At 49.4% G+C, this 21720-nt stretch overlaps 3 protein-coding genes and 1 long non-coding RNA gene across 4 annotated transcripts in view; 2 read left to right on the top strand and 2 right to left on the bottom strand.

The window, feature by feature from the left end:
* LOC142894097 (nephronectin-like) overlaps positions 1 to 1962 on the bottom strand; it is a 10755-nt gene extending 8793 nt beyond the window's left edge. Inside the window, exon 1 of the mRNA XM_076035246.1 lies at positions 1655 to 1962. Coding sequence (XP_075891361.1) covers positions 1655 to 1707 — 53 coding nt within the window. The 5' untranslated portion in view covers positions 1708 to 1962. The remainder of the gene's footprint in view (positions 1 to 1654) is intronic.
* A 461-nt stretch (positions 1963 to 2423) lies between these two features.
* LOC142894266 (atrial natriuretic peptide receptor 1) lies at positions 2424 to 9261 on the top strand. The gene is made up of 23 exons (XM_076035532.1): positions 2424 to 2510; positions 2684 to 2795; positions 3642 to 3774; positions 3917 to 4049; positions 4137 to 4241; positions 4407 to 4509; positions 4895 to 5040; positions 5123 to 5195; positions 5311 to 5458; positions 5587 to 5673; positions 5742 to 5885; positions 5981 to 6102; positions 6189 to 6327; positions 6423 to 6471; positions 6564 to 6665; positions 7052 to 7171; positions 7258 to 7351; positions 7629 to 7716; positions 7789 to 7928; positions 8068 to 8220; positions 8304 to 8402; positions 8464 to 8555; positions 8634 to 9261. Exons 1-23 carry the CDS (start codon positions 2475 to 2477, stop codon positions 8802 to 8804), a joined length of 2589 nt encoding a protein of 862 aa, XP_075891647.1. The 5' UTR covers positions 2424 to 2474; the 3' UTR covers positions 8805 to 9261.
* Positions 9262 to 10164: 903 nt separating this feature from the next.
* On the bottom strand, positions 10165 to 11558 carry LOC142894096 (uncharacterized). Its single transcript, XR_012927773.1, has 3 exons — positions 11248 to 11558; positions 10916 to 11045; positions 10165 to 10631 (listed from the first exon to the last, which is right to left on the bottom strand). It is a non-coding gene; the product is annotated as an uncharacterized LOC142894096 (long non-coding RNA).
* A 244-nt stretch (positions 11559 to 11802) lies between these two features.
* LOC142894095 (uncharacterized) lies at positions 11803 to 20988 on the top strand. The gene is made up of 4 exons (XM_076035245.1): positions 11803 to 12032; positions 12471 to 14982; positions 15059 to 15178; positions 19203 to 20988. The coding sequence occupies exons 2-4, from the start codon at positions 12473 to 12475 to the stop codon at positions 20653 to 20655; spliced, it is 4083 nt and encodes a 1360-aa protein (XP_075891360.1). The 5' UTR covers positions 11803 to 12032; positions 12471 to 12472; the 3' UTR covers positions 20656 to 20988.
* The last annotated feature ends 732 nt before the right edge of the window (positions 20989 to 21720 follow it).

The raw sequence follows: 21720 nt of genomic DNA, 5'->3' as shown, positions 1-21720 counted from the left end.
AACGAGGGAGGGTGTGGCCTAAGGAGATCAACGCCCTATATCAAGGTGTGCATAATTATTAGGCAGATTCTTCTCCTCATGAAAAATGGGCCAAAAAAGAGATTTGACTGACTCTGAAAAGTCAAAAATTGTAAAAAAAAAAGTCTTTCAGAGGGATGCAGCACACTTGAAATATCTAAGATATTGGGGTGTGATCACAGAACCATCAAACGTTTTGTAGCAAATGGTAAACAGGGTTGCAAGAAACGTGTCGAGAAGAAAAGATGCAAATTAACCGCAAAAAATTGAGAAGAAACAAACTTGAAGCCACCAGGAACCCATTATCCTCCAGTTCTGCAATATTTCACAACCGCAACCTACCTGGAGTGTCAAGAAGTACAAGGTATTTAGTTCTCAGAGACATGGCCAAGGTAAGAAAGGCTGAAACCCGACCACCTCTGAACAAGACACACGAGTTGAAACGTCAAGAATGGGCCAAGAAATATCTGAAGACAGATTCTTCAAAGGTTTTGTGGACTGATGAGATGAGAGTAACTCTTGATGGACCAGATGGATGGGCCCGTGGTTGGATCAGTAATGGCTACAGAGCTCCACTTCGACTCAGATGCCAAGGTGGGGGGGTGGGGTACTGGTATGGGCGGGTATTGTTAAAGATGAGCTAGTTGGACCTTTTTGGGTTGAAAATGGACTCAAAATCAACTCTCAGACCTACTGCCAATTTTTAGAAGACACTTTCTTCAAGAAGTGGTACAGTAAAAAGTCTGCATCTTTCAAGAAGACTTTGATTTTATGCAAAACAATGCTCCATCACATGCATCAAAGTATTCCACTGTGTGGCTGACCAGTAAAGGCCTTAAAGATGAAAAACTAATGACATGCCCCCCTTTTCACCTATTGAGAACTTTTGGGCCGTTCTTAAGCAGGAAATCTACAGTAAAGGTAAACAGTACACCTCTCTGAACAGTGTTTTGGCGGCTGCACAAAAAGTTGATTCTGACCAGATCAAGAAACTGACTAACTCCGCGAATGGAAGGCTTGTGAATGTTATTGAAAAGAAGGGTGGCTACACTGGTGACTGGGTTTTGTTTTTGTTTTTTATTATTTGGGACTGAGCCTCAGCAAAGGCCTGCTCTTATCATTATTATTATTGTTATCTTATTTTTTCTTTAATTTCTGAAATGTTTATTTGTTAATTTTGAGTTTTTGTTTTATTATTCTCACTTTAACAGGTAAAAATAAACAGGTGAGATGGGAAAATCTTTGTTTTTCATTTAGTTGCATAATAATTGTGCACACTAATAGTTGCCGAATAAAGGTGTACATAAAGATATTCTCATAAGAAAGCCAGAACTTCACATTTACTACTTAAATGTTCAGGTTTGATGGTTTGTTCACATTTTGGATAGACCAAAAGCACTCTAGATGTACAATAGCAAAATTAATCCTCAAAAATACAACTTGCCTAATAATTGTGCACACGGTATATATATATATATGTATATATATATATATATATATATATATATATATATATATATATATAGAGAGAGAGAGAGAGAGAGAGAGAGAGAGAGAGAGAGAGAGAGAGAGAGAGAGAGAGAGAGAGGGAGATCCATGCATCCATGCAGCCTACAGGTGAAGGTATTGTACTGACCTGTGGGAACTCCACACACAGGTCAGCAGAACCAGGACGATCCAGGTCACCATTGTGTTTTCACACTGGGACACAGACAGAGAAGGTGGGGGGTCCAAAACCACACGAGCGCCTGAGATCCGTCAGAACATCTCACCATGAATGACAACAGACTGAGCTAATGTCCCGAAGACCTGATTATTCAAACGCATACATCCGGGTCATTTCGGCAGAAAGTTTACGTAAAGTAACATAAAGTCCATTTGACGGACGCCGCGCTCACATGGTAAAGAAACACTTGTGACTGTCCGGTGGCGCGTGCGGTGAAAGCCGACGGACGCCAAGTGACGTCACAACCTGGGAGGGAAGCAAAGCCACAGACACACGCCCCTTCGGCGGACAGGTTAGCAGAAAGTCGCCGTGAAATAAATAGTAAGTGCAACTTGGATAGAAGAAGTGCTTTACCTAATCGCACGAGAAAAACGTAAATGAAACAAAACAAATGAACAAAAACAGAAGCATGTCCCGTCAGAAGTTCAGGGACGTCTGCTGCGCCTTCAATTCACTTCTGATTTTAGAAAAAACATACTGATTACAGAGAAAACACCGAAAGTATGGATAATCTTGATATTTGTATCAATATGAATTTTGACCTACGCGTTTCTTTCTGCGGCAATACCACAGGTAGAAAACTGGACTCCTAGTGCAGTAACAAAAACTCACCAGCTGGGGACGCTAACTACAAGCGTGGCACTCGTCGGTCCCCAGGTAAAGTCATCGTCCGTGTTTATACGCCGTCCCCGGGTCTGATCTGTCCGTCAGTCTGTCCAACGGCAGCAGCATGAGGAGCAAGATCAGCTCGTGGTTCCTGCTCTGGGTAAGACCTCATTATTATACCTTAGAAATGACACTTCATTAACTAGTACTACTCTGAGTCAGTATGCTGTGTATCTGCATTCATTGAAAGTCAGGCTTGTGTGTGTGTGTGTGTGTGTGTGTGTGTGTGTGTGTGTGTGTGTGTGTGTGTGTGTGTGTGTGTGGCTTTTCCAGCTGTGTGGTTGCTGCATCACTCCAACATGTTGCTGGCATGACCTGGATAACAGCGAGTACGATTGTTGGCCCCTGGAAAGACCTGATGAGTACAACATGATTGAGTGTGGCGGTGAGAACTCACAACAGAGAATTTTAAATGGACGGTTTAAACTTTTGGCACATTTATTGAGTTCTTTAGTCTCTTTGAAAACATTGGATGCCCATCTGATGGACTTCATGAAATATTACTGACTTTTACATGTGTAATATTCAACCTGACTATTCAGATCTAACACAGTTTGACTCTATCTTTTGAAACAAAATGTAAAGTAAGGGACCAACATAATTTTTTTCGTATGGATGAACCTTTGAAGTTATAAAGAATCAAGAATTTTTATTTATGTCATTTGGCAACATCACAGGATAGTGTAGGCAAAATGAAACAGCGTTTCTCAGGGACTCAACACTACAACACAAACTCAGCCCCCATCCCTCATTCCCTCACACACACCCACGTTCTTGTACATCCCAAAAAAAAGATTTAGAATAAATAAGTCAAAACTAGGGTTAAAACTTCAGAACGAAGGACTAAGGGCTAAGAAGATGCAATGTGAAACATCAAAACAAACTCCATAGCCATCAACTTTTGCCACTTTGCAATCTTTGGCATGTTTAGTTTGGAATTTCCCAACTTTCCTGTCCTATTTATGAATAAATATGTATTACATCATTTTACTTTTGGCGCTTCCCCTAAATTAGATATTTTAGAGGCCAGCCGTCTTTGATTCATTTTTAAAGATCTACAAAGGAAATCAATGAAGGGCTTTATTGAGACAAACTTCAAAATCCAAGCACAAACTTGCGTATTTTAGTTGATTGAGGTTAGTTGAGATTTTATCAGCTGTCTTTCACATCTTATTATGCAAACTCCACTTTCTGCTTTCTTCCTTTCTCTGGTTCTGTGTCCCTCATCCAGGTCTTGAGATGGCCTGGGTTGTTCGTCCTCCAGAGACAGTGAAGACCGGCGAGGCATTCAACGTCACGTACTCTGTCACAGCTCGAGACTCGTTTTACCAGTGGGCTGTCCAGAACCAAATCTTCACAAACCGGTATAAGTGATGTCCCTGGTGAAGCTCCCATATGACTTTATTAACAACACAACTGCAGCGCTGCCGCTGGCATCGGGAGGCATTCCAACTTCAAACTTAGCATTCTCTTCTAAGCTGGTGTGTTATTTTGTTTTGCGTTCAGCTCCATCGTAAACGCTGAAGCGGCACGCAGGTTCTGCGAACATCATGACTGTCCCATCAGCTGGAAAGACGCTGATGGAGAAAATTGCTGCATTCATCACGCCAACATCCACTCCTGCCCATTGGGACACATGGTATATCCTCCAGATCCCATCATTATGTTTTAAATCAAAAGTGAGGACAAACTGTCATCCAACTTACAAAATGAATCTAACCCTCAGACACAGGAAAGCATCTGCGGTCCCTGGATACCTGACGATGGGAAAATCTTCACTCATACCATCTCCACTTCTGGCAAGATGACCCAGACCAACTGGACCGCCAAGGTAACACTGACACAACAGGTTTCATCTCAAGTTTAAATGTATCTCTTTGTCACAGGAGAGTTTAAAGACTGAAAAACTATTTTGAAGCCGAACCCTGTCGCTGACATTTGAATGACAATCAATCTGAACACCAGACATCTGTTGACCCTTCTCTGTGACTCTCAGGTGGTGCTGATCCATCCAGGCCTGACTTCACTCATTGCCCACATACGAGTTGGTCGCATGCAGGTTGCTCTAGAGGCTAAAAGCACAGTGCTGCCAGCAGTGGGTAGGTTACCTTGGCTAATGTCCCTACTCATATGACAGCATGGGTCTCAAGACAGGGCAAGGGGGTGTGTTGAACAGTTGAAGAATGTGGTATGGTAATGGTTCTGAAGCGCAGCAGGTCCTTACAAACATAAAGGAGATTGGCTAAAGGTTCTCCGAGCAGTTCTACGTGTACAGAACCAGTAGCAACAGACTCCTTTTCCTCTGAGCTAGATGCTAATCTAGATACAGTGCCAGTTTAAGGAAACTCATTTTGGTTTTTTTCACAGTCATATTTTTCCAGATATGTATAGTACATTATTACTTTCTGTATTATTTTTTCCACATCACTCTGGCTATAAAATCAATTATAAAGAAAACGTCCCCCAATTGTGCCTTGATTCAAGTGTGTGGCGACGGTATATGCGAAGAGGAGGAGCTGTGTTCCACCTGTCCAGCTGATTGCGGTGAATGCCCAATGACCTCGCAAACCAAGCTGGCCATTGGCCTGACACTCAGCCTGCTGTGCCTCTGCTTCACTCTGACCACTGTGGTGAGAACAACGGCGCCAAAGCCAACAAATGCCTGGATAACATTAATGCTGTCGCTAAAATCCAATCCTCTGGGTGGGCTAGTGGCTGAGGTACCAGAAACAGAAGCTGCTGTGGGACGAGAGCTGGATCATCGACTTTGCCTCCATTAAACAAGGTAGAGCAATGCCATGCAACTGAGCTTTAATTGATTCCCAATCCGATTAACCAGACAGGATCCGTGTGTCTAGAATTCAGCAATAAGTCCCGCTCCCTCATTTATTCTTTCTCAGATCAGGAAGGTCTCATGACCATGGGTAGCATCATGAGCAACCCACCCGCAAGAAAAAGTGACAGCAACACCAGCTGTGTGACGGCACTCAGCACCTGCACTGGCCAACCGAGCAACCGAAGGACCCTCTTCACTTGCACTGGCTTCTAGTGAGCACACCTGTTGTCCAAACTGTTGAATTAGAGCCAGACGTTATCCTGATGTTGTCCTTTCGTGCAGTCTGATGATGCTGCAGATCCAAATGCATGATTTACTTGTTCTGTATCTTTTCCCTCAGTGATGGCCAGACAGTGGCCATCAAAAGGATTCAGACCAAGATGTTCTCTTTGTCCAAAACCATCAGACAGGAAGTCAAACAAGTCAGGTAATGGACACAGGCAGATGCAACTATTCCCACTCAATGAACACAGTGTGACAACAGTGTTTCTCCAGGGAGCTTGATCATCCAAACCTCTGCAAGTTTGTTGGTGGCTGCGTTGAGGTCCCCAACGTTGCCATAGTGACTGAGTATTGCCCAAAAGGAAGCCTGAACGATGTCCTTCTAAATGAGGAGATCCCTCTTAACTGGGGTTTCAGGTCAACACACACACACACACACACACACACACACACAGTCTCACCACAGACCAATGTATATGTTGATGTAATTCCAAATATCAACAATTGTTCAGATTCTCCTTTGCGACCGACGTGGCCCGTGGAATGTCATACCTCCACCAACACCGGATCTGTCACAGCCGACTGAAGTCTCTCAACTGTGTTTTGGATGACCGCTGGGTGTGCAAGATAACAGGTAGACCAAAGACATGTCACCAACAAGGTTAATCTGTCTGTCTACTGGCCGACCAAATCAAACACAATGACATTCTCTCGGGCCAGATTATGGGCTAAGGGTGTACCGCAGGGACGATGGGGCGGAGCCTCTGTCCACCTATCAGCAGAGGCTCCAGGAAGTCTACATGCCACCTGAGTTTAGTCATTCCAACATGGAGCCGACGCTGGCAGGAGATGTGTTCAGGTACATGCATGGATGGCCCCTACTGTGTGCTCTGAAAGATCAGAAGACAAATGTTGTGCACAAAAACACAATATTGTCTCTGGATTATTTTGCAGCTACTCAATCATCCTGCTGGAGATTGCCACTCGCAGTGACCCCATCCCAGTAAGTCGCCCCAGCTGTGTCACATGACCAGCTAACAGGCTTTTGCTGTTTCGTGTTTCTGGTGGACTCTTGAGGAAAACCATGTGTTTCAGGCTGAGGAGTCAAATGTGGAGAGCACATGGTGTCCTCCTCTGCCTGAGCTCATCTCCTCTAAGGCCGACAGCACCTGTCCCTGTCCAGCTGACTACGTGGAGGTATGTTCACCCGAAATTGTGGAGCTTTGATGTAGCACTTTTTATTGTCCATCTTTTGTTCAAGTCAGGCCAAATGTTATTTATGCAGCAGGCATGGAAGATATCTCTATTGTCAGTTCAGGTACATTGAATCAAATTGTTTAATGAGCCACACATAGGTTTTTTGATTGCATGTTACATTGGAATCACGTTTATTTAAACTGTTGGTTAATAGGAAGACTTTCTGTTCAGTTTCCTGTTTTAACTTTTTGAGCAACTCCAACTTTGGCTGTATTTTTCAATCAAAGTTCCTTAATTGTATTTTTAAATCAAAGTCAATTTAAAGAGTCCACCAAGATTCTTGCCGCCCTCTCCTGACATCCTGTCCTTGGTGTGTATTTCTGCAGCTAATTCGTCGTTGCCGCTCCACTAACCCTGCCCACAGACCCACCTTTGAACAAGTTAAGAAGTTTGTTCACCGAATCAACCCAATCAAAGTCAGCCCAGTGGACATGATGATGAGTCTGGTAAACCTCAGGACATTACAGCTCATTTCGTCTCACTTTAACTTCAGTGCAGCTGTTTTCACAAATGACCCATGTGTTTTTCCCAGATGGAAAAGTACAGCAAACACCTGGAGGTGTTAGTCGCTGAGAGGACGCAGGACCTGATGCACGAGAAGCAACGGACAGACAGGCTACTGTACAGTACGGCACACACACAGAAACACAGAAACACAAAGATACAGACATGGGTATACAACTCTATCCACTGGGAAGATGATGACTGGAAGACATCAGAGGAACCAGACATCAGCGCATATGCAAATGATACTATAGATGGTAACATAAATACAAACATTGGTAGTTAGTAGTATGTAATTACCTATGGCTACAGTCTCCTGAAGAAAAGAGCATAACTATAGTCGTTATATATGTTTTACATACAGTAAGTGCTGTTGAAGCTAACACATCATTGTTGCAGGTATGCTTCCCAAACAAGTAGCTGATGACCTGAGGCAGGGGAAACCACTGCAGGCGCAAAGCTACGTCAGTGCCACCATCTTTTTCAGGTGGGGCAGAGAGAAAGTGACTGAGGGGTTCAGTTTGTGCTTCCGTTTTTGAGTGCTCCTCTGTTTTTGCAGTGACATCGTTGGCTTTACTCAACTGTCCAGTAGCAGCACGCCCTACCAGGTCGTGGACTTCCTCAACAAGCTATACACCACATTTGATGACATCATCGACAACTATGATGTCTACAAAGTGGAAACCATTGGGGACGCCTGTGAGTCATTTGCATATAACTTGACGAGGCATTGAATATATCATGAACATTTTAGCCTACCCAAAATGACGAGCCTAGCAAGCACAGTGAAGGTATAATCTCAAATGTTCAGGAATGTTTTTATAATGTGGTGGTGTAGACATGGTGGTGTCTGGAGTTCCCCGGGAAAACGGTATCCTGCACGCCTCCGAGATTGCCAGCATGGCTCTGGACCTTGTAGGTGTCTGTCGCACCTTCAGGATCCCCCACAAACCCAACACCCAGCTTCAGATCCGGGCTGGGATACACTCAGGTACACACACACACACAAGCGTGCGCGCACACACACAGCTAATCTCAGACAGGAAGTTAATGATTCTATCAGTGTGGTTTCAGGTCCAGTGGTGGCTGGTGTGGTTGGGACCAAGATGCCGCGGTACTGTTTGTTTGGAGACACAGTCAACACAGCCTCCAGGATGGAATCCAACAGCCTTGGTGAGTAGAAGGTTGAATTCAGTGGCTTGAACTGGATGTGATCATTTGACTGTGTCTTCAGCCTTGAAGATTCAGTGCAGCTCCACTGCCTTCTACTTGCTGGAGGAAATTGGCGGCTATGTGTTGGAGTGTAGAGGAACCCTGCAGGTCAAGGTGAGTCGCACCAGCGGGCCTCCGTCTGTCAGTGGGAGCACTAGAAGCTGTTCCGTCACACTAGTCCATCTCTCATAGGGGAAAGGGGACATGGTCACATACTGGCTGGAAGGAAAGAGAAATCACAAGGATCCCAGCCCCGATGCCAATGCCAGCAAACAGGTTGCCATGGGAACAGAGTTGGAAGGAGAGCCATTCTCTTTGCTGCCAGGGTTCCTGAATGGAGACCTGCTCCTCGACTCAACCTGATACCTAGGATTCCCAGCCAACAGGGACAGAGGCAAGAGGTGGAAGGATGGGCAAGGATAGTGGAAAATCACCATTTTCAGTCTATCTGAGTTAAGATTTTACTTTTGACACCTGTTCAAATAAATGCTTTGTTTATTGTTGTTGTTTTTTTTTTTTTGCTTTAGTGAGAACCATTAAATGAATATTGGATGTTGACTGCTAAGAGATGTTTAGTTGCTTTATGACCTGTTGCTATTTAACAGCTACATACACATTTTTTTTTAAACAATTAAGTATTTAGAGTTCAAAGTATTTAAACCCATTATGGTCTGTTATAGATGCGACTGTGGTCTCTGAAACTGGGGCCTTGATTGCCTCAACAATTATTTGACAGCTAAATCTGTTGACATTATATCGGTGAAGATATGTTGACACGTTAGTACTAATAAAATGTGGAACATTCAATGTTATTCCCTGAATGTGACCGAGACTCATTAATGTCTCCATTCATGAACATATGAATATTCGTGTCACGTGGGAAGCAGGTGGATGAGTGGAGCTGGAAGAGTATGTGTACACATCTGCAGCCAAGATGGCTGGCTAACCAGGGATAGAGATTTTCATTCATGTGTATTACATTGACAATTTTTTATTTAAAAAAAAAAAAGTTAAAGACGAGTCACTCTCAAAATTAATATTTACTCTTAAATAAAGAAAATAGTGCTTTCAAATTAAGATCTTTAAAAATAATTGTGCAATCATCAAAAGATTTAATAAAATCTAATTTATCATATTTAAATTAAATTAAATTAATTCTTAATTAAAAGTTTCTATTTGACTCGTTTGGCTTTAGTAATTTCTGTCAAAACATGAATTCCTTTTTGACAGTGAGCTCTGCAGCGTAACAGGAGTGTGTGTCTCAGCTGCACAAGTGGCTTTTATGTGAGCACAGCAGCTACAGGCAGCTCTTCAGCAGACACAGCGACTCAACTTTCTCTCTCATCAGGTCACCCTTTAATAAACAGCTTCAGACATTGATCAGTTTGGAGCTGATGGGCCGATCAGATCGCCATGGGAACATTTCACAAAGACCTGTTTTTAATTACAGATCAGACCAAGTATGTGTGTGTGTTCAGTCTGTGTGAAGTGTGTGGTTAATAGAATGGGTGCTCACCTGAAGGGCCGCGCTCTCTGTGTCTGTGTGTGTGTGTGTGTGTGTCTCGACTGCAGTGCGGTGTAGAGCATGCCCACCCTCTTTCATTCACCCATTCTGTTACAACATTTACATCTCTAAGGACACACTTCAAAGACTGTCACCGCCACATGTGTGCGAGACAGAGCATTACTTACCAGATACATCAGAGGACACGCACACACGCACGACCTTCATGTGCAGGGGTTTTATTTCACAGAGCAAATAGCAACAAAAAAACCTGAATACAAAAAAAAGCCTTGGTTACAAAATAAATCACTTACTTGTTTGAGGTGAGAGGCTCTGCCCCCCTGGACCTCAGTTGTATTCATCCATCCATCCTCTGCCACAGCCTGGTATTAATACACATTAACTCTATGTGACGAAATATAAAAACATCAAGCTCAACATCACAAGTAAAATACTATTTAACCAGCACAGCATCAAGAGCTCAGGGCTCTGTGAAGAGGCTGCCAGCAGGAGGAGAAACCATGATTCCTCCTGTCTAAAGTCCTCTGCCAAGCAGCATGTCGATGGTCTTTTTCAGTTTCTTTTGTCTTGATCTTTATAGCCCATTCGGACCGTCGAGCAGTGCGGTGGAGCTGCAGGGGCTCCGGCAGGGGCTCCTGTAGGGTCCCGTGAAGCCGCTCCATCAACTGAGGCCGGAGGAACACAAGGAGAGAAGGCAAACATGATGACAAATACTGAAACATAGTTCACACCAGATGACACATGAACATTGCAGGCGTTTGAAAGCTGTCTATTGATTATTTATTGTAGTGTTGAATTTCTGCCGAAGTTAACATCAGCTGATGCAAAGAAACTGCTGCATATTTAAAAATAAATCAATAAAATAGAATAAAAATAAACTGGCATTTGCATTGCAGACACATGGTGCAAACAGAACTCCACATCTAGATGTCAGTGTTAGTTTGTGTACCTGTTCCAGTGGTCCACCGGGGTTAGTCCTGTCGCAGGAGCGTGGTCCTCTTCTGCAGCAGCCAATGAGAAGCGATCCTGCTGGCGTAGATCACATAGGACCAGGATAGAATCACCACAGCCAGCAGCAGCTAAGACGCAAAGAAAACAAACACCTGAATGGATGGAGCATAGAGCTACAGACACATCGCCAAAGCACGATGTTGTGACGTTGTAGAGCGGTGAAACTGTGCAGCTAACTGTTAGAAGCTAACAGCAAGCTAGGACATAAACAGTGGTGCGTTTTAAATAGTTCTCCTTGTTTGTTCAAAATGTGCCGTGAAAGGTATTTACCACAGAATATATTCGGTCCAGCGATCGCCTGCTGAACGCAATCATCTTCTCATTTCATAATATTTAAGCCGCTGGAAATTCTCACTGCCCATCATTTACGACGTCTTAGTCCATATCGACTTCCGGTTAGTCTCAGCGTTAGAAGCGCGATGCTGCTCTCTTGTGGGTGGAAAGAGATCTGACTTTAAAGTCTACACCTTCACACAGAGTTCAAGAAAACCCGTTGACAAGTCTATGACAACATTCTATGCTGATAGAATCAAACGGGAACAAACATAATCCTGATATATATTGTTGGTGATAATGATTACGTTTTTGCTCCAAGTGCTTTATCCGTTGTCATTCAGTTGGATTTGTGTTTTGATGAAGGCACGTTCTGATATAGGTTGAGAATTAAACGAGTTACTAAGGAGGACGTTGGTGTAATTCGTAATAGAAAAGAGGTTTCGAGCTACAATACAGCGTCTTTCATAACAATAACCCCGTACAGCAGGGGGCAGAAGCGTGACATTTTTCGGTTGCTGTCAGTTGATTTTGCCGACGAAGAAGAACGTCGTTCCTTCAGTCCAGCTGTGAGTACCTTCTACCCGACCGAGGGCAGTCGCGATTAATGAATCCGTTTTAACGGAACCTTGTGTCTAAACGGGTCAAAAGGGAAGTGTCTGTGAAACAGTTTACTCAGCCGGTGGTGGAAACCGTTGGCGGCGCGGAACTCTGCCCGTTGGAGGACAAACAACCCGGATGAGAATCTCCCGGAGCGACACCGGGAGTCGACTTTTGCTCAGGTACACAAAGCTAACGGTGCTAGCATGCTAACATTCTGTGATATTAAAGGCATGGCCACCGCTTTAACCTCAATTTTGATGTCACGTGGTGCACATTCTTACGGCGCATGGAGTTAGCTTAGGAGAAAATGGGAAGTTTTTTAAACGAAGCTGGCCTCAGAGTGAACATGTCTGTGTGTTCGCAGCTAGCATTCTCAGTGCTGGGCTTTGTTTTTGCATAGCTTCTAGAATTTTGTTTCATCCTCACGATCTGAAATTAAAAGTCCACCAGCCACTGATACCTGAGCTATACTTATATTGAATTATATTACGTAGAATACCAAGATTGTCATATAAAATTGACGTTCATTAGTAGGTGTGTTATGTATTGCTTGTGTAGTATCTTGCAGTGAAGTTAGTCCTAAATCTCATGGGTTTTTTCCCTCTTGCCTCTCCAAGTGATGGCGCCCACACGGATGAAACTGCGTGTGCGCCGGCGAGGAGGAGCATCAGCGGGGGATGCTGGAGGAGGTGAGCGGCCGGAGGAGGAGGAGGAGAGCGGCCGCTCAGCTGGCACACGCAGCAGCAGGAGGAAAAACAATAACACCTCCAGCGCCGCCGCCGCCGCCACCACGGTCTCGCCTCCTCCCTCCTCCTCCTCCTCCTCCGCCGCCGCCTCGGCACGTGCCGTGATCGCGGCCGAGGATGCGTCGCCTGACTCCAAGTGCCCCATCTGCCTGGATCGCTTCAACAACCTGGCGTACCTGGACCGCTGCCTGCACCGCTTCTGCTTCCCCTGCATCCAGGAGTGGTCGCACAACAAGGCCGAGTGTCCCCTGTGCAAGCAGCCTTTCGCCTCCATTCTGCACTCGGTCCGCGCCGAGGACGACTTCAAGGAGTACACGCTCCGCCAGCCGCCAGCCAGCGGCAGCGTCGCCGCCACCGTGGCGCTGGTGGCCGCCATGGCCTCGGCCGCCCGCAACCACCAGATGAGGCTGATGTTAAGGAGGCACCGGGGGGCGGAGTCGGCCACCAGGAGACGGCGGAGGGAGAGGGGAGGGAGGGGCCGAGGGGCTGGCGTGGGCGAGGCGGTGTGGGCGTGGTACCTGGACTCGCCCCCCCTCGCTCTGCCCCGCTCTCTCCTCCACCCCGCTGACCCCTCGCCCAGCGCTGGCGAGGCCGGCGAGGACGGGCAGGAATCTGGCGAGCGGCCAGCGGCGGGGGACACCGAGCCGCTGGAGCCCGGCGTCATCTTCGAGGGTTTGACGGGATTGGGCAGCGCCGTGACCGCCCTGGCTACAGACGACCGGGAGTCCCGGCGGCTGCTGTCGCGCCTGGCAGCCCGGCGGCAGCTGCAGCGGGAGGGCGGGCCGATGCGGCGGGCGAGGGATCGGGAGACGATGGCCTTCCGGCGCGGCCTCTACCGCTGCGGCATCCGCGTGAGTGGCGTCGCTGGCGTTGGGACCCAGGAGGGGGTCCCGCAGCAGCAGCAGCAGCAGCGTGACGTCACGGCGGAGGGCTTCCGCCAGCACCCCACCCTGCTGGGTCGGCTCCGCCCCTGGTTGCGGCGGGAGCTGACGGTGCTGTACGGCGCGCACGCCTCGCTGGTGGACATCGTGCAGCGGATCATCATGGCGCGCCTCTCCCGCCACGGCCTGGAGGACACGCCCACCATTGAGGAGGAACTGCGGCCCTTCCTGCTGGCGCGCGCCGGCCACTTCCTGCACGAGCTTGTGAGCTTTGCCCGCTCGCCGCTCTGCCTGGAGAGCTACGACCTGCAGGCCGTGTACGAGCCGCCCGCCGCCGCGCTGGAGCGGCTGGCCGCGGCGGGCAGCTCCTCCGAGAGCAGCTCCGTCATCGCCATCTCGGAGGGTGAGGAGGACGGGCCGGGGGAAGGGCGGAGGCCGGCGGGGAACGGGGCTGAGAGCCCGCTGCAGAGGGAGATCGAAGTGGGAAGCAGCCTCAGCCTGGCCGCCTGGGACGACGAGACGCCGGGACCCTCCTACTCCACCGCCGAGCCCTCCGGCCCGCTCTCCTTCAGCCCCGGCCCCCCCGAGGCGGCCCGCCAGGAGGGCGGTGAGAGGGAGGAGGAGGAGGAGTGTCTGATCGTGGGCTACAAGAAGCCCATTGCGGAGCGAACGCCGGAGTTGGTGCAGCTCTCGTCCGACAGCGAGGAGCAGGAGGAGCCCAAGCAGGAGACGACCGCCGCGGAGCAGCTGCTCCCCTCCCTGACCTCGCCGCTCTCGTACCTCCCCACCATGCCCCCCTCCACCTCAGGGTCCTCCAGGCACGAGCAGGAGGAGAAGCCGAAGGAGAACGAGGCGGCGGTGGCGGACAGTCGTCTCCCCCGCCAGCGTTCCTGGTCCAGCAGCTCGGAGAGGAGCAGGAAGTCCGTGAGCACACTGAGTCCGGCGGCAGCGGCGGCGGCGGCGGCAGCGGCAGCAGTGGTGGCGGTGGGGCGCGGCGAGCAGCAGCGGGACAAGAGCCTGCCCAGCAGTGGCGAGGCGGAGAAGAAGAGGAGGAAGAGGAGCAGGAGGGAGCGGAGCAGGAGCGGCGCCCTGCATGACGCTCAGCGCCGCTCCCCGTCGCCACTCCGCTCCAGCCTCAGCTCCAGCCCGCCCGCCGCCGACTTCACCTGGGACTACCCCTCCTCCCAGGTGTCCCCGCTCACCTCGCCCTCCCCCTCCTCCTCCCTCTCACTGTCCAGCTCCTCCTGGTCCTCATTGCCACCTTGTTCCTCCCCGCCGCCGTCGTCGTTGACCAGGGACTCGCCGTCGGCCTCGCCAGGCGCCCGTGAGAAGCCCGGTGGCAAGAGGAAGTACAAGAGTCGCCACCTGGACAGCAACAGCCAGGACCCCACCTGGAGGCCAAGCGGCGGCCAGGGCAGGGAGAAGAGGAGGGAGCGCAAGGAGAAGGAAAGGAGGAGGCGGAAGAGGCGGGAGAAGAGGAGGAGGAGCAGCGGGGGAGACAGGTGAGGGGGGGGGTCCATCCATCGCTCAGCGACGCCTCGGTTTTGCCTCTGATCGTCTTTTTGTCGCCCCCTGCAGGAAGAGGAGCAGACTCGACCGCAGTCCCAGCGTGGAGATCATCTACGAGGGCACTGCCACGGCCGTGCAGCCCCCTGCCCACAAACGACGGCGGAAACGACAGCGCGGGACGCAGATCAGGTAGAGACGGCAGTAAAACCTGGAAAAGTGGAGGGATTTGCAAAAATCACTGAAGGTTTTGACCGTGACCCCTTACGACAGAGTTAGTTTGTTGTTCGACCATTGTCTCATGTCTCCAACAATGCTACGGCTGTAACCTCTGTAGTTCAGTCCCATCACCGACAGAGTTCACCTGGGGGGGGGGCTTGAGCTTGAGAGATACTGGCTAGATGTAGTGGGGCTTGCCTCCACACTGTTTAGGTTGAGAGCATGAGAGGCTGCTTGCTCATCCTCAGGAAATGTCCCTTAAAGTCCACTTGTCGCAGATCACATGGTTTCCACCACAATTCCCCCCTTTTGATTATTCATTGATCACAGACACGAGAAAAAATATTCTAACATACCAAAATCACAAAACCTGCATAATAATTGATACTAAGATGATTATGAGCTTGTGGATAAATAGTCAATCAAGTGACTACGCAAAAAAAAAAAAACATTGAACAAATTATTCAGTAAATTCTGTGAATAACACTGCAAACACTGGTTACATAATGGTTACGTTCTCCAATGAACATATATGGTGAACTTGCTAATTAACTCATCAGTAAACATGACTACATAAGCATTACCGTTAGTGTGCATGAATATGAAGGTGGGATGACGTCATCCACAAAAGTAGTGAAAGTTAACAACGTCACATCTCAGGCACCTTGTGGAGGCATTGACTGTGGGCAAATCAAAATGTTCTCTTTCTAACAGGCAGATATTGAGGAAGTCCCAGTAAAGTCAGTAGCTTGAAAATAGGGAATACATGTAGCTCCAGCTGGCGCATGGTTGGCCTTCTGGAGTTCTGAACAGTTAGCATAAGGGGTGCACGGAGCATACACAATGGGACACAATGATGCATGGATACTGTCTCCACATCCTGGAAAAACACTATTAGTGTAGCAATCAAATTTTATTCCCTTCGGTATCCACACTGTTCCAATCATGGGTACGACTTCCGAGCTGTCGTTTAACTTCGGTGGGTCTTTAAGAATTCTAATGGAAGGAAAATATGATTTCACCTCCGGAATGGGTTGTAGAATCAAAATCAACGCAGCTTTAAAAGTCCAGGAAATCAGTGTAAAAAGTTTTTGTGTGTCTGTGGTGTGAGTGACAGGATGGCTCTGAACTCTGGCTGGTGAAAAAGCAAGTGTTTAATCTCGCGAGAGGAACGCCGGATATGGATAGAAAACGAGCATGAGATGAATACACATCAGCATATAATGAGTATAATGATGATGAGTATCTGGATTCCCTCCAGACACAATGTCGCCAGGCTAAAAACACAAACCCTATCTGAGCTACTTGATGCCTCCCCCGATCTGACCTAACCTTGGTGTTTGAGGCTAGCATGAGAGGCTGCATATACTGAAGGCTTGCTCACCCCCAGGAAATGTCCCTTAAAGTCCACTTGTCACAGATCACATGGTTCAACAATCATTTTTCCACCACACGTCTTGTGGGGGGTGCTCCAGGAGTGTGTGGTCCGGGGCCCTCTAAGGGGCCGTCCGGTCCCTGTATGATCTGAGTTGGAGTCTGGTTCATGTTGCCAGCAGTAAGTCAGACTTGTTCCCAGTGCATGTTGGACTCAGGGCTGCCCTTCATCACTGGTTCTGTTCATTAATATAATAAGTATCTTGGTGTCTATTGGGGGGGGGGTCTTTATCGGGGTATAGAATTCACAGCCATACTGTTAGTGGCTCTATACATCCCTCCTAGCTCCAACAGCAACAGGAGTGAGGCACTGGACACATTGACTTTCCCACACGAGGGAACAATACCCTGGACAATGCGCCTACAAAGCCATACCCCTCCCCCACCTTGGAGCCTCAGAGCATTCCACTGTCATGCTAATGCTAACATACACACCTCTGGTTAAAGCTACCCAACCAGAAATCAAACAGGTGTGGCCAGAGGGGTCCTCAGAGCCACGGACTGGGGCATGTTCAAACAGGCAGCCACCTATAACAACACAAACGACCTCCAGGAGTACACGGAGACCGTTACCGCCTACGTGAGAAGGTGCATCGACGACATCACGGTCACCAAAACTATCTCCGTTCGAACCAATCAGAAGCCATGGCTGACAGGGCAAGTCCGCGGGCTCCTGAGGGCTCGGAACGCCGCCTTCAGAGCCGGGGACGAGGCGGGCCTGAGGACAGCCAGGGCCAACCTGTCAAGCGGCATCAGAAAGGCCAAGAGACGGTACTCCAGGAGGATAGCCAACCACTTCAGTGACAGCAGAGACACCAGGAGCCTGTGGAGGGGGTTGCAGACCATCACGGACTATAAGCCCACGCTCTCTGCTGAACCAGCTGAACGACTTCTTCGCTGGCTTTGAGGCCGACAACAACTCCCCGCACAGAAGACCCCACCTCCCCCCAGCGACCAGGTCTCTCAGAGGGACAAATGCTCGGAAAGCCCCAGGTCCAGACAACATCCCCGGCTGGGTTCTGAGGGACTGTGCTGAGGAACTCACAGATGTCTTCACAGACATCTTTAACACCTCTTTGAGTCAGGCTATTGTCCCCACGTGCCTCAAAACCACCACCATCATACCGGTCCCGAAGAAGTCGTCTCCCTCCTGCTTCAACGACTACCGCCCGGTCACACTCACTCCCATCCTAATAAAGTGCTTCAAGCGGCTAGTCATGCACCACATCAAGTCCACCCTCCCCTCCACCATGGACCCTTTTCAGTTCACATATCGGTCCAACCGCTCAACCCGTGATGCTATCTCCGCTGGCCTCCACTCAGTCAGTTCTAAGCCACCTAGACGAAAAAGACTCATACGTTAGAATGCTGTTCATTGACTACAGCTCAGCATTCACCCCCCAGCAGCTCATCCACAAACTGGACCAGCTGGGGCTCAACACCTCCATGTGCAACTGGCTGCTGGACTTCCTGACAGGGAGACCGCAGGCAGACCGCAGGCAGGGACCCCCCCCCCCCCCCCCCCCCCCCCCAAGGATGCGTGCTGAGTCCCCTCCTCTTCACTCTGATGAGCCACAATTGCGCACCGACATTCAGCTCTAACCTTTTCATTAAGTTTGCGGATGACACAACTGTGGTAGGTGGCATCAGCAGCGGTGATGAGACGGCCTACAGGAGCGAAGTGAGTCGTCTGGCCGTGTGGTGCAAGGAAAACAATCTCTGTCTGAACGTGGAGAAGACCAAGGAGATGGTGGCGGACTTCAGGAGAGTGACCACCCAGCATGCCCCTCTATCCATCAACGGTGCTGCAGTGGAGAGGGTGAGCAGCACCAAGTTCCTGGGTGTACACATCTCCGAAGACCTGTCCTGGAGCACCAACACCGCATCACTCGCCAAAAAAAACAGTCCTTGTACTTCCTCCGGAAGCTGAGAAGAGCCAGAGCACCGACCCCCATCACGCACACCTTCTACAGAGGCACCATCGAAAGCATCCTGACAAGCTGTGCCTGCACCGTGTCCTGCCGCAAGACTCTGCAGTGCATCGTGGGAGCAGCTGAGCGGATCATTGGTGTCTCTCTCCCTTCCCTTCTGGATATCTACAACACTCGCCTCACCTGCAAAGCCACCAGGGTTGTAGGTGACCCCACCCACCCATCCCACCGCCTTTTCAGCCTGCTGCCGTCAGGGAGGAGACTACGGAGTCTCCGGGCCAACACCAGCAGGCTAAAGAACAGTTCTTTTCACCATGCGATCAGGAGGCTCAACGCGCTCCCTCCCTCACTGTCCCTCTCACTGACAGACTCTAGTAGTTTGTAGTTTGTATAGCTTAATTTAGTTTAGCTTATAGTCTAATTTATTTATACCAACAGGGTTGTTCCCTGCCTTGTCTTTTTGTTTTCTTTTTGCCTATTGCACCGTGGGTCTGAGAGGACTGAAATTCATTCATGTCATATGTCCAGTATGTATGCCATGTTTGACAATAAAGTTGAGTTGAGTTGAGTTTTTTGCAAGTACGTTCCTAACAGTCCCTCCGTTTACGTCTGTGTGTGTTTGTGTGTCCTAGCCCCCCCGTGGTCATCACCCTGGACAGCGACAGTAGCCACGGCGACGTCATCAACGTCAACAGCGTCAACAACGTCAACGACAGCAGCAGTCCGCTGAGCAGCCAGCACACCGTCGACTTCTCTCACCTGCCTCCGCTGCCGCTGCTGCCCTCCGCCGGGGTTGGAGCTACGCTGCACCCGGATGTGGCCGAGCTCCCCGCCGACATCCTGGACCGCGGCTCTGACAGCTGGGAGGCAGAGCCGCGCGCCGCCGCCACCGCCACCGCCAGCCCCATCGCCGTGGACAACAGCGACGTGGACGTGGACGTGGAAACCGTCGAGCAACGGAGGTCCTTGCTGCCGCCGGCACCACTGGACCACCAGGGCCCGCCAAAACGAGGCGAGGGAGAGGAGAGCGGGTCTGGGCAGGCTGAGTCCGACCGCTGCCTGCTGGCAACCCTCCTGAACAGCCTGCAGGGGAGCTGCCCGACGCCCAACGGCCCATCCAACAACATCAGCGGCCAGCTGGAGCCGAAGGGGCGTCCCGCCTGGGTGAACAGAGAACCCAAGTATCCCTCCGTCCCCCCACCGCCCCTCCTGGGACGGCTGGCCGATGGCAAGGACCTCCCCTCCCTGCTGAGTCCGGCCGGGATGCACAGCAGGAACACGCCACCGCCACTGAAGCACAAGGACGCCGTCAGCTCGCTGCCACCGCCCGTGTCCGCCGGCTGGGGTGGAGAGATGCTGACCGACTGCAGCCCCGCAGTCCAACCAACCCCCTCGGGCGATCTGTCGTCTGCTCCACCGCAGAGAAATTCCAGCTCTTCTTTTGCCTGGACCTCTCGCTTGCCCCTGTGTTCTCTCCCAGACCTCACTTCCTGTGGCCATTCCAGATTCGACGGCCCCGATCCCACGTCGCTGTCCGTCAGCTCTTCCGCTCCGCCCGTCGGACGATCGGCCGATGCCGGCGGAGGAACACCTGCCTCCATCTGCAATGACTCCCTCCCCCTCCTCCCTCACGGGAACTGCCTCTCGGAGGAGGAAGCAGCTGCTAGCATCGGCCTGCTAGCCACTGCCGCCGACTCTAGAAGGCCGCACGTGCGGGGTGATCAGGTCCCCCGCGGGTTGCTCCCAGACCTTCAGGAGGATGGAGCTCCTCCTAGGGGACACCCGCAGAATCACAGTGTGGTTCCCATCGGCCCCAAAGTGACAGCTGACCACCCCGGTAGCTCCGTTGGCTGCAGGACTGAAGGACCTTCCGCCCACACAGACTTCCACACACCTCCAGAGGAATTCCCCCAGCCCACAGAGTTCAGCCCCAAAACTCCGAAACGCCTCCCCACTGGCTGCCAGGTCGACTCAGCAACGGACTCCTTCTTGCCCACAGCCAATCGGATGGCATCTTCCACCGCACCTGCAGTAGAAGGCTGGAGCTCTGAACAGCCGGGGTCTGTGAACTCATCCAGCTGCTGAAACACAACACACCTGAAAGCAGGAAACGTGTTTTTTTAGGTAGCCCATGAAATACAAGCCCTTTTCATTTTAACTCTTAATATTTTTAATGTTTGTTTGATTTAAAAAAAAAAAAAAAAAAAAAAATCTGCTGTTTAATCATGATGTAAGACGTTTGCTTTTCTGTACTTTTTTTAAAATCTGATTTTTTTTTTATGTTGACGTGACATTTGGAGAATGCCACATTCAGATCAAGCCTGTTATTTTAACAAGAGAAAACAATTTTTCTACCACCAAGATATGTTGTTTGCATCTGAGCAGAACAATAAAGAAAATGGAACTGTTTACATTGTAGCCATCCGGACTTGGAGTGAACTGCTCCCTGCCTACCGTCTAACCATCAGTGTCAGAAGAGCCACTTCGTGGAGGACTCGGCTAACTTCCACCCGTCCGCGCTCTGCTATAGCTTATCTGTATTAAGGGATGGTACATACTGGTCACCAGTTCATTACAGGACACAGGACACCCAGAAGCAAACAACCATTTATCTCACCATCACCTTTTACATTTGCCTAATATGCATGTCTTTGGACTGTGGGAGGAAGTTGCAGTACCCAAAGAGAAGAGCATTCAATCTGCCATTCATCCAAATATCAGTTAAAACAAGATGCCAGGCAATTGACAACACGGGTATTTATTGTTTTAATTGAAATAAAATATATTGTAGTACAACTTGAACCTTTTTATTATGATAGATTAATAATAAGGCTTATCCGGGGGCCATTTTTAAACCATTACGGTTGTTGCAAACTAAATTGATCTAAACTTCACCATTTCAACGCCAGATGGCGGTGTTGCTTTAGTTGTCTTAAATTCTCCATGATTGGTTGGAACTCTCCCCGAAGAGGAGCTGGTGAGCTAATGAGGCGCCACGCTAATTAAGTGCAGCAGGGATCAATTAACACGCACACATCCACACGCACACGCTTGACGAATCCCGTTGTGACTGGACAATCACGTAAAAAAAATATAATGTGAAACCAGAATTTAAAAATGAAACAATTTAAAATAGTTAAATGTACCCAA

The sequence above is a fragment of the Nelusetta ayraudi genome, unplaced genomic scaffold (genome assembly GCF_046127955.1).
Source record: "Nelusetta ayraudi isolate G7.1 ecotype Tasmania unplaced genomic scaffold, CSIRO-AGI_Nayr_v1 ptg000042l, whole genome shotgun sequence".
Taxonomy (NCBI): domain Eukaryota; kingdom Metazoa; phylum Chordata; class Actinopteri; order Tetraodontiformes; family Monacanthidae; genus Nelusetta; species Nelusetta ayraudi.
The sequence above is the reverse complement of the archived record's forward strand: the minus strand, read 5'-3'. Positions and strand labels throughout refer to the sequence as shown.